The following is a 17,450-nucleotide window of genomic DNA, read 5'->3' on the forward strand; positions in this document are numbered from 1 at the left end:
AGGAGGAGCTGCGCTTGATCCCTTTGAAAGGGAGGCAGCTGCAGATCCTCAGAGCACTCTTCACCTGCTCAGAGGCACTCTTTCTTCCCTAGAGCTACAGTACCACCAAAGCTGCGATTCCTGCCTTGCAAGGGGTTGGGCTGGATGACCCCTGGGGGTCCCTTCCAACTATACCGCTTTATGGTTCTACCAGAAGTCCCACTGTTTTTGAAATAAATCTGTTGTTTTGAAAACGGTTCTTCTCTGCTTTTTATGGCATTTTATGCTGCTCTGACCCCGGCTTTGGCTGGGGAGGGGGGGGATATAAATAAAATTTGATGATGATGATCTCCTAAAGCGCAGCTTCCTCCGTGGTTTGGAGAATGGAGGCAGGCAGATGGGGCAATCGATCCTGGCACCCTAACCTTTGTCTTGTGGGCCAAGAGGGCGGGGCGGCCCTGGAATGAGGGCCAAGGGGAGGGAGCCGAGGGCCGGCAAGGCAGGTGCCAGGCAGGGCTGCGAGTCAAAAGAAACGAATCTGAAGGTCCTCTGGGCACGCCCAGTTTGGGAGCCACTGGGCTTGACCTTTTTAAGATCAGGAATGAAATGACACACCTTGTCTCCTTTCGGAGGAGAGCTCAGCCAGGTCCCCTTTGCCTCACCTGAGTGCCAGCAGCATCCTTATTGCCAACTCACCTGGCTACCAAAGAGCAGGTGGCAGAGAGAGACTTGTGCATTGCAGCCGCGGGCAAGACAACATCTTCTCCTGGACAAGTGAGCCTCTTTCCTCCTCCTCCTCCTCCTGCCCCACATGCTGCCCCCTTCCTGAGGGCACGGCTGAAGGGGAGCAGCTGGGCTTTGGGATGCAGGTCAGAGGCCACCTGTGCTGAACACACCTGCGTCTTCACGCTCTCCCTTCTGCCAAGGCAGGGGCCCCTCCTGGCTGGAGTCCTGCTGCAGATCCGCCCCACAACCCCCCCTGTGGATTCCCCCCCCCCCCCAGGATCTCTTCCTTTTCCTCTTCCTGAGACCCAGGGTCAGAAGATGGCTCTGAAGAAACACCTGGAGGCTCTTAGCGTCTTCCAGTGGGTCCTCACCTTCCTCTTCTTTGGTAAGTTGGGAGCTGGGGTGGGAGGGAGGGAGGGGCAGGGGGTGCTCAGGGAAGAGGGGCAGGGGGTGCTCAGGAGGTCCTCTGGCAGGCCAGGCCCCTGTAAGAAACGTAAATCTGCCCTTCTTCCCTTATGGGGGACACAAGAGCTCTTACAGAGTCCTTTGCAGGTTCTCCATCGGTCGGAGAAAAGAACAGAGGCCAAGCAGAGAATATTGAGAAGCAAAGCAGCTAGTCTGATGTATATTGAACTGTTGCAACAGGGTGCCCCCTTCACACGCAGGAAAGGAGGAGGACCCAGAACCAAGGTGTGCCCGCTCTCATATAGACATTTTAAATTGCCCGCCCTGGAGTCCAAGACCACCCCCAGAAACATCACACCTACATCACAGAAAGTGTGGTCTACAACAGAAATCTGAGTGCGTTGTTTACCTCCTGTCTGGCAGGTTACCTGTTAATGGTCACTTGACTGGATACCCTGGGGAGCCTGGCCAGTCTTTTGTGGTGACAAATGCTTCGTTCCTGAGCCAGGTCACAGGCTCACCCTATTCATACACAGACATACCCTTAAGACAGGATTTGTGAAGGAAAAGACAATGGGGAGGCTTTTCTATTTTCCTTCGACCTTGCAGAGAAATCGTTTGGTCAGTTTGGGAGCCAAAATGGTTTCCGGGCTGTCTTCCTGTGCTGCTGCAGACATGTGGTTTATATATTTATGTACATGTTTACTTGGTACATTTATGAACATTATATATATATATGTCAGGGCTGCCTCAGGTCTCAGCTCACAAAAGACCAACGCCAGGTTCTTCTTATATACAAGGATGTTTATTGCAGTTCATTATTGGTTCCACAACCGAGGCGCGCAGCCCCGCGTCTCTTAGCCTAGACATTTGAAGTCCCCTCTGAATCGGTCCCGCCCCTACACCAGCTTAAGAGGCTTGTGCTAGTCCACCTCTTCCTGTCTTTCCTTTTCCGCAGGGTCTTTCTGCCCCCCTGGGTTCCTTCCCTCCTGCTCTCTCCTGAAGCGGATTCCTCAGATGCCTGTTCCCCCCTCCTTCGTGCTTTGGGGCCAGGCTCCTCCTCCGAGCTCTCTCCATTTCCGCGCGCCTCCACATTTGAACTTGGCGCGCGTTCGCTACCCCTGACCTTTCTCTTGACACTTACACTACTCCCTGTACTACTCTCCGCCTCTTCCGGCAGGACGTCCTGCCCCGATCTCCTTCCCCTGTCTCCTCCCTGCTCCGCTCCGTGTGTCACACTGGGAACTCCACTCTCTTCACTTCGTTCCTGCTGGGAAGCCGGCCCCGATCTCCCACTCCCACTCGGGGTTTCCCTGCTGCTTCCCTGCTCCTGGCAGGTCCCCCCTGTGACCCCCCTTGGCCTGACTAGGGGCGCCCCCTTCTGGGAATCCTCCGATTCACTTGAGAGACTCATGGAAGACCTCAAGTCATTGTCATCCTCTTCCTCACTGTCCTGGGATTCTTCCCCATCGCTCTCCGTCTCCCCCCTCACCTGTGCCTCTGTCTCTGAACCCCTGACATCCATCCCCCCTTGAAGCCCCCCCTTCCCCCTCCCGCTGCTCGGGCGCAGGTTCCGGGGGCTCCGTCGTTGCGGAGGTCGCTGCCGGACACAGGTCGTCGACGTCGATCTCCTCTGCTTCCAGTTCATTGTTTGTGTGCTCGAACCCATGGTCCTCTCCCAACATGTTCACGTCCTCCCCTCCCCCTGTTGCCTGGGTGGGGTCTGCTTGCCAAGGACCCATCCGCCACCTCGTGCGCCAGTCCTCTTCTGGTTGGTCGTCCCACCAGTAAGAAGGGTCGGTGTCCACCCCCGAACACGATCCCCTTGGAGGGCTCGACTCTGGCGTCGTCTCCTCTGCGGAGGAGAACCCTCGGAAGGTGCTGGCGGAAAGTGTGGGCGTAAAAAGCCAATCGTCGAAAAACTGTGCTGGCATGGGCCTGTGTGGGAAAAGGGCATGGAACTTGTCCTTGAGGAGGGGTTCGTCCAAAGCGTAGTCCGGCACCCAACTGTTGGCGCTGGCCGGGGCGCCCTCCCTGGCGAGAAAATATTCTACTCCCTCTTCCCCCCATCTCGAGTCCAGAATCTCTGTGACCTTGTTGATTGGTTCGTCCCTAGGTGACCTCCCCCTCTTGGGCGACTCTCTGCTCGGTTCTGGTGCCGTCCCTGACTCCTGAAATCTGTGTGGGGCCCTGTAAGGGGTGAGCACCGACCTATGAAAGACCGGGTGCATTCTGGAACCTTCGGGGAGGGCCAGTCGAAACGCTACGGGATTGATCCTGGCCTCAACTTGGTACGGCCCTAGTTGCCTGTGTCCTAGCTTCTTTTTAGCTAACGACTTGGCCGGCATTGCTTGGGCCGCTAACCATACCCAGTCTCCCACCTGGATGTCTTCCCCCTCCCTCCTGTGTCTGTCTGCCTGCACCTTATAGGCCTGTTTGGCTAGCTCCAAATGTCACCGTAGCTCGTCGTGGACCTCTTGCAATTCTGCTGAGAAATGGTCGGCTTCCTGTGGCGCCCCCTCCCCCGTCGATACGAGCCCCGGGAAGGTTCTGGGATGCCGTCCATTGTTAGCGAAGAACGGCGTCACCCCCGTCGACGCGTGCTTCGTGTTGTTGTAGGCAAACTCAGCCATCGGCAGGTAATCCACCCAAGCCGCGGGTCGCTGATTGGCGTAACATCTCAGGTACTGCTGCATGATCGCGTTGACCCTCTCCGCTGGGCCGTTGGTCTGCGGATGTCTCGCCGACGACAGGTTGATTTTGACGTGCAGGATCCCTAGGAGCTTCCGCCAGAAACTGGACACAAACTGGCGCCCCCTGTCGGACAGAACGGACCGTGGCAAGCCATGCACCTTGAACACGTGGTCGATGAACAGTTTGGCGGTCTGCTCCGCTGTCGCCACCTTCGCGCAAGGAATGAAATGCGCCATCTTGGTGAACAGGTCTACAACCACAAGCACCACCGTCTTGCCTCGCGAACTGGGCAGATCAGTGACAAAGTCCAGCGCCACCCTCTCCCACGGTTGCAGTGGCGTCTCCAGCGGTTCCAGCAGTCCCGCTGGCTTCTGGTGCACTGGCTTGGACCTTTGGCATGTGTCACACCTGGCGACGTACTCCGCGACCTCCCCTCGCATCTGGGGCCACCAAAAGTCTCTGGCCACTAATTCCGTCGTCTTTTCCTTGCCGAAGTGGCCAGCGCTGGGTGCGTCGTGCAACTGCTGCAGAACCTTCGCGCGGAGATCGTCTCCCGGAACGTAGAGAGCACCTTTACGGGTCAGCAGGCCGTCGCGTATCTGGAACTCGTCGTCCTTCGCCGTGCCTCTCCGCACCTCTTCCATTTTGGACTGTGCGAACGGATCCGCCTGCAACACGCGCCGCACCGCCTCCAGGTCCACGGCGGCTGCAGCGCACGCCCACGCCTGTGGTGCAAAAATGTGCCTGGCTGCCGCCGGTGCCGCTTCCTCGAGATACTGCGGTTTCCTGGAGAGCGCATCTGCTATGACATTGTTATCGCCTGGGATGTACTCTATCCTGAAATCGAAATCCGCAAAGAACTCCGCCCAGCGTATGTGCCTCTGGCTCTGTAGCTTCGCCGTGCGCCAGTACTCTAGGTTCTTGTGGTCCGTGCAGACCTGCTTGGCTCCGATGAGAAAGTGCCTCCATGCCTTGAAAGCTGTGTGGATGGCCAGCAGCTCCCTGTCCCAGATGGTGTAGTTCTGTTCCGACTTGCTGAGCTTCCGGGAGTAGAAAGCACAGGGCCTCCAGTACCCCTGCGGGTCTTCCTGCAAGAGGACGGCCCCCACCGCTCTGTCAGAAGCGTCAGTCTCCACCCTCATGGGCCTGCCGGGATTCACGTGTAACAGCTGTTCTTCGGACGCAAAGAGACTCTTAAGTCTCCTGAAGGACTGCTCCGCCTGGTCCGTCCAGGTGAACTTCTTCTTCTTGGAGCTGAGAGTGTCCGTGATAGCTGCCGTCTCCCTGGCGAAACCCCTGATGAACTTGCGGTAAAAGTTGGCGAAACCGACGAACCTCTGGACCTCCTTCCGCGTTCGCGGGCTCTTCCAGTCCAACACCGCGCGGACCTTGGCGCTGTCCATGGCTAGTCCCCTGTCGGACAGCCTATAGCCCAGAAAATCCACCTCCGTCACGTCGAATTGGCACTTCTCCAGTTTGGCGTAGAGCCTGTGCTCCCGTAGCCTCTGCAGGGCTTCCTTAGCGTCGCTCTCGTGAGCCTCCGGCGATTCCAAGAAGATAAGAATGTCGTCGAGGAAACATACGCACTTCTTGTAGAGGAGTCCCGCTAGCACGTGATGCATAAAAGCTTGGAAGAAGTGGGAGCCATTTTGGAGACCAAACGGCATAACTCTGTATTCGTAGGTGCCCAACGGTGTGAACATGGCCGTCTTCCACTCATCACCCTCTCGCACGCGTATGAGATTGTATGCGCCGCGGAGATCCAACTTGGTGAAGATCTTTCCTTTCCGCACCGTCCCGAGCAGGTCGTCAATCTTGGGCATGGGGAAGGCTGCAGGCTTTGTTTTCGAGTTTATGAAGCGATAGTCCACGATCAGCCTTTTTTGGGGCGTGTCCTTCTTCTTCACGAAAAACACAGGACTGCCCCCTACAGCCTTCGATTCTCGGATGAATCCCCGCTGCAGGTTGTGAGCTATGAACTCCTTGAGCTCCTGCAGCTCGTCCTCGGACATGGAATACAGCTTCGCAGTCGGTAGCGTTGTCCCTGGCAAGAGGTCAATTGCGCAGTCGTAGGGCCGGTGGGGTGGCAACTGGTCAGCCTCCTTCTCGCAGAAAACCTCCAAAAACCCCTTGTACTTGAGGGGTACAGCTTGCGCCATGCTGAGCCTCAGCTGCTGCCCTTCCTCTGGGCCCTCCTCCTCTTGACCGGTCTGGATGCAATGCTGCGCGCAGTAGGACGAGCCGAAGGTGAGCTGCTGCTGGTACCACGCCATGGTTGGGCTGTGCCTATCCAGCCAACTCATGCCTAACACTATAGGCGTGTCTGACAGGCGGGTGACGTTGAAACTGATGATTTCTCGGTGATTGCCAATCTGCATCACCATGGGTGGCGTCTGTTGCACCACCTGCCCACCCAGCAACTTCCTGCCATCCACCGTGACGACGTTCAAAGGCAGCGTGGCTGGTAGGAGCTCTATGCGATGCTGCTTGACGAAGTGCACCCCCACGAAGTCTGCGTTGCTCCCACTGTCAATTGTAATGGGGACTTCTAGGGTGCGTCCATTAGGTAGTTGGAGAGTTGCAGTGAGCTGCACCACTGGCTTAGGTGGCAGGGGGTCTGTAGGCTGCAAAAGCGCTGGGGACTGCCCTACTGACTCACCTGGCTGTGCCCCAGCATTCCTGCTTCCAGCCAGGCATTGCCGTTTCCCTGAAACTGCTCTTCAGGGGGAGCCAGTGTGGTGTAGTGGTTAAGAGTGGTAGTCTCGTAATCTGGGGAACCGGGTTCGTGACTCCGCTCCTCCACATGCAGCTGCTGGGTGACCTTGGGCCAGTCACACTTCTTTGAAGTCTCTCAGCCCCACTCACCTCACAGAGTGTTTGTTGTGGGGGAGGAAGGGAAAGGAGATTGTTAGCCGCTTTGAGACTCCTGAAGGGGAGTGAAAGGCGGGATATCAAATCCAAACTCCTCCTCCTCCTCTTCTTCTTCTTCTTCTTCTTCTTCTTCTTCTTCTTCTTCTTCATGTTGTGCTGCTGCAGTTACTGTTGCTAAGGCTGCAGTGTGCTGCCGGAGCCTCTGGGGACACTCTTTGGCCATGTGCGTCCCACTGTCACAGATGTAACACTTCCTGTTCCCTCTAGGAGGCTTTGTCTTGACTGCTCCGGACGCTGGGGCTCCGGCCGCTGACTGAGCCTTTGCACTCCCCAGTTCCATCGGTTCCTCCCCTGCCGGCAGCTGAGGGGAGGGACGCGTACGTCCTGGATCTCTGGGAAAGAAAGGAGGCACTCTAGACGGTGCGTGAAGCTGGCTACCCCCCTCATTGCGCCAAGGGCGTTCTTCCTGGCGCACTCCAATGGCAAGCGCCCGCTGCACCACGTCTGCCAGGGTTTTAGGTCTGTCTCCCCTTGCCAGTTCGTCTTTCATAGGGCCAGAGAGCCCCTCCCAAAACAAGTCTCTGACTGCCAGGGAATCTTTCTCCCATCGCAGCACATTCAGCAAGGCGAAAAAGCGAGCATGGTACTGACGTACTGAAGCCTTGCCTTGCCTTAAACCATGCATCTGCTGGCGTGCTACATCCACATCCACGCTAGACTGGAAGCAAGCGTCCATGCATTTGATAAATTCATCAGAGTCCCTTCGAGCAGGGCAATCCTCGCGCCACAGATTGCGCAGCCAAGCCCTCGCTTCCCCATGCAAGTGGGACACAATGAAACCCACCTTCTCCTCCTCATCTTTAAAGTCGTCGCGAAGCAAATGCAACGCATATTCTACGTCTGCTCTAAAACTGGGGTACTGCTTCAGGTTCCCATCGAAGTGGGCTACCAAGTTGCCTCCTCTTCTGCCCAGTGCTACTCCAGCAGCTTTGGCCCCCGGGAACCCCACCTGGCATGCATGATCCCACCTGGCTTGCAGATCTTGGCACCGCTTTTCCGCCTCTTCCCCCCTCTTCTGGGAGATCGCTACCTCAGTGGTAAGCTGGGAGACTGCGTTGCGTAGCTCAGCTATCTGCTGCTCCATACTCATGGCTGCCAAACTTCGTGAGCTTTGCAAAAAAAAAAAATTTGCGTATCTTTGGGAGGGGACTTACTGTCAGGGCTGCCTCAGGTCTCAGCTCACAAAAGACCAACGCCAGGTTCTTCTTATATACAAGGATGTTTATTGCAGTTCATTATTGGTTCCACAACCGAGGCGCGCAGCCCCGCGTCTCTTAGCCTAGACATTTGAAGTCCCCTCTGAATCGGTCCCGCCCCTACACCAGCTTAAGAGGCTTGTGCTAGTCCACCTCTTCCTGTCTTTCCTTTTCCGCAAGGTCTTTCTGCCCCCCTGGGTTCCTTCCCTCCTGCTCTCTCCTGAAGCGGATTCCTCAGATGCCTGTTCCCCCCTCCTTCGTGCTTTGGGGCCAGGCTCCTCCTCCGAGCTCTCTCCATTTCCGCGCGCCTCCACATTTGAACTTGGCGCGCGTTCGCTACCCCTGACCTTTCTCTTGACACTTACACTACTCCCTGTACTACTCTCCGCCTCTTCCGGCAGGACGTCCTGCCCCGATCTCCTTCCCGTCTCCTCCCTGCTCCGCTCCGTGTGTCACACTGGGAACTCCACTCTCTTCACTTCGTTCCTGCTGGGAAGCCGGCCCCGATCTCCCACTCCCACTCGGGGTTTCCCTGCTGCTTCCCTGCTCCTGGCAGGTCCCCCCTGTGACCCCCCTTGGCCTGACTAGGGGCGCCCCCTTCTGGGAATCCTCCGATTCACTTGAGACTCATGGAAGACCTCAAGGCATTGTCATCCTCTTCCTCACTGTCCTGGGATTCTTCCCCATCGCTCTCCGTCTCCCCCCTCACCTGTGCCTCTGTCTCTGAACCCCTGACAATATATATATTTTTTTATTTCACCCCCTCCCCCAAAAGCCAAACCCCCTCTTCTTTTCAAAGCAGGTTTGGGCCAGATGAGTCTGGACTAGGGAGTCAGCACTGCAGGGGGTTGGGCTAGATGACCCTGGGGTGCCCCTTCCAACCTAAAATGTTCTTCTGGGTTAAGGGAGGCTTCAGATCACATCTTCGGGGGTCCCGTGAAATTGGGGTTGTGGTCCCAGGCAGGGCCTCTGAATCCCAGTGAGGGGGGAGCGCTGCTCTTGCACTCAGAGTTGGAAGATATATTGATATATGATCCAAAACTGGTTTGAAGTCCACATTGTGATATTGGTTTCATTTTATAAAAAAATTATTTATTTGGTTTTTCAAATCAGAATTTTGCAATCATATATGCAGAATACAACATAAAAACAAGATTCCACAGAATCTCCTTCCCTCCCCCCCCCCCAGGTTCCTTCTTCTCCGTTCTCCTGGTCTACCTGCTCTTCACCTCCTACTGGCCTATCAGCGTCCTGTATTTCGCCTGGTGGATCTTTGACTGGGATACGCCACAGAGAGGTGAGTTCGATTCCCCCCAACCAGGGCCGGATTGGGGTTTGATGAGGCCCTAAGCTACTGAGGGTGATGGGGCCTTTATATGTCCAGCTGTCCGTTGTCCACATCAAATTCTGTTTTTTGAGTTGAATACATGCTATATGGTAATTGATGGACCTCATAGGCATCTCAAGCCATGCAAGCAGTCCATGCAGATTGTAAGGTAAAGGGACCCCTGACCATTAGGTCCAGTCGCAGATGACTCTGGGGTTGCGGTGCTCATCTCGCTTTATTAGCCAAGGGAGCCGGAATATAGCTTCCGGGTCATGTCGCCAGCATGACTAAGTCGTGTCTGGCGAACCAGAGCAGCGCACGGAAACGCAGTTTACCTTCTCACTGGAGCGGCACCTATTTATCTACTTGCACTTTGATGTGCTTTTGAACTGCTAGGTTGGCAGGAGCAGTGACTGAGCAACAGGAGCTCACCCTGTCACGGGGATTTGAACCACCGACCTTCTGATCGGCAAGTCCTAGGCTCTGTGGTTTAATCCACAGCGCCACCCGCGTCCCAGATGCAGATCATAGGTACCCTATATATAGAAATGAACAAATAAAAATACCCAATAAAAGACACAATGGCAGAAAGCTTTTCTCTTTCTCTCTTGTGGGATGTAAAACACAGGAGCAGTCAATTACAACATTCCTAGAGTGTACATGTTAAGGCATGGGGAGGGATGTTTGTCCAACCAGCAGGTAAACTTCCTGGGACGTACTTCCTCCGCATGTGACCAGAGGTGGGTGTGGCCTCACCTGTGCAGGTAATGATAAAAGCACAGGGCAGACCAGCCATCTCTCTTGCCTCTCTTCCATCGCTCTAGTAACATCTGCTAAAGATGCCCTCTTGGCTCCCAGCCAAGAGAGGAGAAAGGGACTATCTTCTTATAAGATAGATTCTAAATGTATATTACTTTATTAAGCCTGTCTGCCTTCTGGGATCTGATTGTGAACAGAATGTGAGTAAACTCTTTTTATACTTTTATGAAAGACTGTGTCGTGTCTTGCATTTTAAGAGGGAACAAGGGGGAAAATACCAGAGTGATTATTATAGAGGTTCTAGCGAACCTGAGCACACGTTACCCTTGTGAACTTAAAAAGGGAATGTTTTATGTTAGCACAAGTTGGATAAGCATATAATTAGTCAATATATCCTCTCCTGCATCCCTGAACATTCCCACATCTCTCTCTGTGTATACGGAGGGCAGAAAAATCAGCTGCATTTATGTATAATTATTAAATGTTACTATAAAAAACACACAAAATCCTGTAATTGAAATGAATCAAAAGAACCCTCCCAAAATATAACATAGAATCAGAGTTGGAAGGGACCCCAAGGAGCATCTTGCTCCTCATGATTGATTATAATTTTATTTATACCCTGCCCATCTGGCTGGGCTGCCCAAGCCACTCTGGGCAGCTTCCAACAAACATAATAATAATAATAATAATAATAATAATAATAATAATAATAATAATAAATAATAACAACAACAACAACAACATCAAGTATTAATAGTAACAATCAGATACTATATAAACAGTCACAATAATGTTAAAATAATTTATACCAAGTAAAGCAATATGCACTGATCCATTAGAATCCAATAATAAACACTAAAATTAAACACCAGCGAGTAATAATTTAATTAATTAATTAATTGATTTAAAGCAGAGGTTGGGTGGTCACCTGCCAGGGATTCCTCAGCTGTGATTCCTGAATTGCAGGGGTTTGGGCTGGATGACCCCTGGGGGGGTCCCCTTCCAACCCCACAATTCTCTGACTCTTGTCTTCGCAGGTGGGCGCCGCTGTGACTGGATGAGGCGCTGGAGAGTCTGGGAGCTCCACCGGGATTATTTCCCCATCAAGGTATGAGAAGGGGGCTGGCAGGGCGAAGGAGGGTCCGCCTTCCTCAGAAGGATGCCCGGGGTCTCTGGAACCCCTGGAGACCAGATTACGGAGGAGGATGTGGTGGTTGTCAAAGGCCACTGGCCATGGAATCTGCGCATGCCCACCAATGGAAAGCAGGGCATGCCTTTGAATGTGACATTCAGGTGGGGGTCCAAATGCCAAAGGACTTGCCCCTCTTGCCTTGCAGCTGGTGAAAACGGCCGAGCTGCCCCCGACGCGGAACTACGTCCTGGGCTCCCACCCCCACGGGATCATCTGCGCGGGGGCTTTTTCCGTCTTCTGCACCGAGGCCACGGGCTTCTCCCGCGCCTTCCCAGGCCTCCGCCCCAGCCTGGCCCTCCTTGCACGGCAGTTCCACATGCCTGTCTACCGGGAGTACATGATGAGCTCAGGTGAGGCCAACGGGGCGAGGAATGTTGGGGGTGGGGAAGTGGGGTGGCCCCTCCCCTAAGGACCACCTTCAAGAACCCTGCCTGGCCCATCAAATGGGAGGAACCACCCCAGTCTCAGGAATGCCCTCCCAGAGCCCCTCGGAATAGAATTCCCCAGCAAGAACGTCTGTTTTTCCTTCCATTCTTCGCTCCTGTGCAAAAGAAAAGGGGCGTTTGTTTGTGCAAATGATGATGATGATTATGATTATTATTTATACCCCGCCCATCTGGCTGAGTTTTCCCAGTCACTCTGGGTGGCTTCCAACAGAGAATTAAAAACATGATAAAACACCAAACATTAAAAACTTCCCTCAACCTTCAGATGTCTCCTAAAAGTCAGATACCATAGATTCTGGCATATAAGACGACTTTTTAACACCGGAAAATTCTCTAAAAAGTCAGAGGTCGTCTTATACGTTGGGTATGGGTTCGCTGGGCAGCGGCAGTGGGCAGCGGGCTCTGCGCCGGGAGGAAGCTGCCCAGCGATGCTAAGCCGGTTTTGCCGGGCGGCTTCCTCCCGGTGTGGAATGGCCAATTTAGGGGGTCATCTTATACGCCCAGTTCCCTAATACGCCGTAATCTACGGTAATTGTTTTTCTCTTTGACATCTGATGGGAGGTCATTCCACAGGGTGGGCACCACTGCTGAGAAGGCCCTCTGCCCTGTAGCTTCGCTTCTTGCAGGGTGGGAACCGCCAGAAGGCACTTGGTGCTGGACCTCAGTATCCAGGCTGATCGATGGGGGTGGAGAAACTCCTTCAGGTCTACTGGGCTGAGGCCGTTTAGGGCTTTCAAGGTCAGCACCAACACTTTGAATTGTGCTCAGAAATGTACTGCGAGCCAATGTAAGTCTTTCAGGACATGTGTTATATGGTCTCAGCGGCCGCCCCCAGTCACCAGTCTAGCTGCCACATTCTGGATTAGTTGCAGTTTCCGGATCAACTTCAACGGTAGCCCCACGTAGAGCGCATGCCAGTAGTCCAAGCGGGAGATAACCAGAGCATGCACCACTCTGGCCAGACAGTCCAGGGGCAGGAAGGGTCTCATCCTGCATCCCAGATGGAGCTGGTAGAAAGCCGCCTTGGACACAGAATTGACCTGCGCCTCCATTGGCAGCTGTGAGTCCAAAATGACTCCCAGGCTGCGCACCTGGTCCTTCAGGACCACAGTTGTCCCATTCAGGACCAAGGAGTCCCCCACACCTGCCCGCCCCCTTTGCCCCCCCAAACAATACTTCTGTCTTGTCAGGATTCAACCTCAATCTGATAGCCACCGTCTCTCCTCCAACCACTTCTAGACACGCTGATCCTTTGCCAGCAACCCTTTTGTGCTTTAATATACTCGCATAATTTCAGAGTTGGAGAATCGCGAGTGTCTTCTAGTCCAACCCTCTGCAAAGCAGGGAACCCCAGGAAATGTCTCACACCCACAAGGATGTTTGCTTCCTCCCACTTCCAGGGATGGTCCCAGTCAACAAAAGGTCCCTGGACTTCCTCCTGAGTGGCCCCCCCGGGCACGCGGTGGTCATTGTGGTGGGGGGTGCGTCCGAGATGCTGGACAGTGTCCCTGGAGAGCAGCGCGTCCGCCTTCAGGGGAGGAAGGGCTTCGTGCGCTTGGCGCTGCAACACGGGTAGGGGCACCAAGGGGGCAAGGGGTGGGGGTGGGGGTGGGCACAGGTCAGCAATATCTCGGGCTGCGTGAGCATGGCAGTGCTTCCTGGTGGATTTTGCCGCAATGAAGCAATTGCAAGAACGGAAGGTTCCTGCCCTTCCTTGCTGTATAATTTCTCATTATATTTTTCATACATTTTCATAGTAACCTTCCCAACAAATAATTCCGCTGTTCCATAAGTGGACTTTCCACCTACAGTGTTTTTACTCAAACCTTTTCTACTGTGCTGTATCTCCATCTATTACAAAAAGATTAGTAAAATTATTTTGTCATTTTTCTTCTGCTGCTTTTATCTTGAATTCTGTCCGTGATTTCATTTGACTGTAATATTTTTTAAGTAATCCACAAACTGCCTCCACCCTTCTGTAAGAAGTTCATCATTCTGATCTCTTAATTTTGCTGTGAGCTTTGCTATTTCTGCCTAGTCCACGTCTTTCAAAAGCCACTCCTCCTTCGTTGGGACCTTCTCTTTTCCCCAATTAAGTTTTCTCTTAATGTATAACAGGCCGTGGATTCCATATGCTAAAGTCCCTGACTTCCCACAGCCTAGCCTCCCTCGCAAGGTTCTTGGTTGGATTAAATGCTCTCCCTGACCCGACATTCCATCTGTGAGTTATGAGCTATAACCTGTTCTGCTGAACATCTATTTCGACTGTGAACAGCTGAGTGCTTTGGCATCCAGCACTCTTCTGATGCACAACCCTGCTCCTCCCGGCTTCAGCAGAGTATAACAGATAGCTTGTGTGAGTAGGAAACAGTTGTAGGAACGATTCAGAGTGAAATTCGCCATTTCCCAAGCTTCCGCCCAGAAGCGTTGTGGTAAGCCTGAGTCAAAAAGCATCGCTTCCACCGCTTCCTGGAGCGTTCTGTTCCGCCTTTCTGCCATCCCGTTTTCCTGTGGTGAATGCGGAACCGTCAACCTGTGATGTATCCCTTTCTGGTGAAAGTAATTCTGCAACGTAGTGAACTCCCCACCGCTGTCTGATTGGAAACTGCAAACCCTCAGTGAGAATTGGAGCTCCACTGCAGTGACCCACTCCCTCAGCATGGTGGCAGCTTCACCCTTGTCCTTCAGAGGTATCACCCAGCTGTTTCTGGAGTAATCATCTGTCAAGGTTAAAACATATTTAGCCCCACCCAGACTTGCAACAGGCATAGGGCCACAAATATCTACATGAACCAAGGTTTCTTGGTTACCCTGTCAGACCTAGGATAACTGCACGTTTTTACCTTTGCCTCCTTGCATGCTCTGCAATCCAGGAACTTGGCACATGACTTCATTTTGCATCCCTCAGTGCACCCTGGTATTTTTCTCACATATCCCCAATTGCAGTGGGACATCCTCCTGTGCCACAAATGATGACACATATAGTGAGTGGGAACATTTGCACACTGTACATGTGCTGACCCAGTGTTACCCTTACCTGCTTGAGATGTTTCCAGAATAGCCTGTTCTGACATTCAACACTGAATGCTGTTCAGTGTTCCAGTCCCGCCCCTGGAAATAGAGCATGCATTATTCTCAAAGCAAACCTTAAACCCATCTCTAACTAAAGAAGACACAGACAATAGACAGCATTACATCCCTAGGACCACAAATGCTTCCAGTTCAGCTTGCAAAAAAGGAACAAAAACAGAGCCAACAGTTGTCAGCTGTCTCTTGGATCCATTGGCAAGAGCGACTGTTTTTCCTTCAGAAACAGCTCTGCAGTTCCGCATTTGGCCACCAGATGGCAGAAGATGATGACTGGCTCCGCTGTCGATCACCCACCGTTCCCATGGAAACCGCCAAATGATGGGACCTTTCCTTACGTTCCCACACTGGTCCGTTCCCCTAATCTGGTTGCCCGGGGCAACGGCCTTGGAGGCATTCTGTGCAGCTTCCTTGGGACATTGTTTACGCAGGCGGGTTTCCGAGCCACAACAATAACGTCTCATAGCAAAAGCCTTCATGGTGTCCTCTTTCACTGCCCCCCCCCCACTCTTGGAAGCAGGACTGCCCGGGCCAGCATGCCCCTCTCTGCCGATGTTCCTCCTCATCGCATAGGCGACCCGAGACAAACTGCAACGTTAGGTCAGCAAGGGGCATGGCTTCTAGAGTTAGGCACAAATTGTCATAACTCTTGTCTAGTGAGCTCAGAAGAATGTGAACTTTCAAATCTTCTGAAAAATTCATGTTTAACTGTCTCAGTCGGTTAAACACAGCCACCATTTTTGTCACATATTCTCTGATGCTGTCCCCTGGACGTAGCCTCAGCTCAAACAAACTTCTGGTGAAATGGATCTCCTGCTGTGGTTCTGTGATGGACCCTCTCAAGAGTTTGCCACATTGCCTGGGTGGCTGACTCCATAACCTGTGAGTTATGAGCCATAACCTGTTTTGTTGAACTTCTGTTTCGACTGTGAACAGCTGAAGTGCTTTGGTGTCCAGGACTCTTCTGATGCACCGCTCTGCTCCTCCTGGCTTCAGCAGAGCATAACAGATAGTGTGTGTGTGTGTGTAGGAATCTGAGCCATGCAGAGAAACCCTTGTACGAAGCTCCTTCTAATCTAAGAAGCGATCTATTCAGCAAAATAAATCAACGACCCGGGAGAGCACGGTGACATGCTGTCTCTCCCTCTCTCAAAACAGAAAGTAAATCAGCTCACATAACAAAGTGTAAACCCCGTATCTGAAACCCCCCCCCTAGTGATAGGACTTAACTTCCCACACTATTAACCCTATAAGCTCTGGGTCTCCTCACACTTTCTTCCTCCTCTTCCTCCTTGCAGGGCTGACCTGGTGCCTGTTTACACCTTCGGGGAGAATGACATTTTCCGACAGATCCGCTTCCCCGAGGGCAGCTTTGCTCGCCGCTTCCAGCTCGGTTTCAAGCAGCTGACCCGCTTAGCCCCTTGCCTCTTCAGCGGGAGGGGCCTCTTCTCCAGCACCTCTTGGGGGCTCCTGCCCATGGCTGCCCCCCTCACGGTGGTGGGTAAGGACCCACAGGGCTCCCCATCCCTTCCTTAGCCTTCGCCCTGCACCCCAAAATCCCAACCCACCTACCTGCTTGCAAAGAGCCACAAACTCTTCTGCATCGTACAAAACGGCAGGTTGTGGTGCTTTCGCCCCCTCCTAGAACTGAACCAGAGACCTGTGGAGTTGGATGGGAGCCCCAAGGGTCATCGAGCCCAACCCCTTTGCAGGAATCAAATGAGCAGGCTCGTTTTATGAGGCTTGCTATGGAGGGAGTGGAGATTGCACGCACGCACGCACGCACACACACACACACACTTCCTTCTCCTCATCCTTGGAGGTTACTAAGCAGAGGTTGGTTGGCCACCATTCAGGGATTCCTGCATTACAGAGGGTTGGGCTGGATGACGCTCGGGGGTCCCTTGGGTTCCTGCACTTAACCCACCCCTGAATACCAAGCCAGGGTGCAAAGCTGCCGGGGTGCGGAGGCCCTGGCTGCCATGGGGTGGGGGCGAGGGGCAGAGCAGACCCCCCAACTGTCCATGCTTCCTCTCCTTCCTGCAGTGGGGAAGCCTATCCCGGTCCCGCTCCGCCCGCGCCCCACCGAGGACGAGGTGAACAGCTTCCACGCTCTCTACGTCGAGGCCCTGAAGGAGCTCTTTGACGCCCATAAAGAATCTTGCGGCCTCCCGGCCTCCCAGCAGCTTCTCGTCACCTAGACTGAGGGACCCAGACTTGACCCGAAGCAGCATCAGCGGACACAAGGTTGCGGTTGGGGGGAGACACGCGGGAGCCTTTGTTCCCCCCACCCCTGTCTGTACACACCATTTCCATCAATCAATCAATCAATCAATCAATCAACTTAACTGGCACGCAGAGAGTCCACAAAAGTATATACAGTGGTGCTTCGCAAGACAAAATTAATCCGTTCCGCGAGTCTCTTCGCCTAGTGGTTTTTTCGTCTTGTGAAGCAACCCTATTAGCAGTTTAGTGGATTAGCGCTATTAGTGGTTTAGCGGCTATTAAAGGCTTAGCGGCTATTAAAGGATTAGCGGATTAGCGGCTAAAAGGCTATTAGCGGCTTAGAAAAAGGGTGGGAAAGCGGAATAATAATAATAATAATAATAATAAATAATAATAATAATAATAATAATAATAATAATAATAATAATAATAATAATAATAATAATAATTTTTTATTTATACCCCGCCCATCTGGCTGG

At 53.1% G+C, this 17,450-nt stretch overlaps 2 protein-coding genes across 2 annotated transcripts in view; both read left to right on the plus strand.

Moving 5' to 3' along the window:
• Positions 1–589: 589 nt before the first annotated feature.
• The window catches only part of LOC308572165 (2-acylglycerol O-acyltransferase 3-like), a 50,523-nt gene continuing 33,662 nt past the window's right edge, over positions 590–17,450 (plus strand). The window contains exon 1 of the mRNA XM_081168123.1: positions 590–753. The gene's annotated coding sequence lies outside the window, so the exon portion shown is untranslated. The remainder of the gene's footprint in view (positions 754–17,450) is intronic.
• LOC308572163 (2-acylglycerol O-acyltransferase 3-like) lies at positions 752–17,060 on the plus strand. The gene is made up of 7 exons (XM_081168120.1): positions 752–1,090; positions 9,121–9,228; positions 11,058–11,128; positions 11,358–11,562; positions 13,059–13,230; positions 16,044–16,246; positions 16,792–17,060. Exons 1-7 carry the CDS (start codon positions 1,024–1,026, stop codon positions 16,944–16,946), a joined length of 981 nt encoding a protein of 326 aa, XP_081024246.1. The 5' UTR covers positions 752–1,023; the 3' UTR covers positions 16,947–17,060.

This window comes from Podarcis bocagei (genome assembly GCF_964188305.1).
Source record: "Podarcis bocagei genome assembly, chromosome: 13".
NCBI lineage: Eukaryota > Metazoa > Chordata > Lepidosauria > Squamata > Lacertidae > Podarcis > Podarcis bocagei.

Excerpts from the sequence above, each read along its gene's own strand:
- LOC308572163 (XM_081168120.1), top strand. The coding sequence starts at position 1,024 with ATGGCTCTGAAGAAACACCTGGAGGCTCTTAGCGTCTTCCAGTGGGTC. Across the intron at positions 1,091-9,120 it reads CCTCACCTTCCTCTTCTTTG|GTTCCTTCTTCTCCGTTCTC; the intron begins GTAAGTTGGGAG and ends CCCCCCCCCCAG. Across the intron at positions 11,563-13,058 it reads GGAGTACATGATGAGCTCAG|GGATGGTCCCAGTCAACAAA; the intron begins GTGAGGCCAACG and ends TCCCACTTCCAG.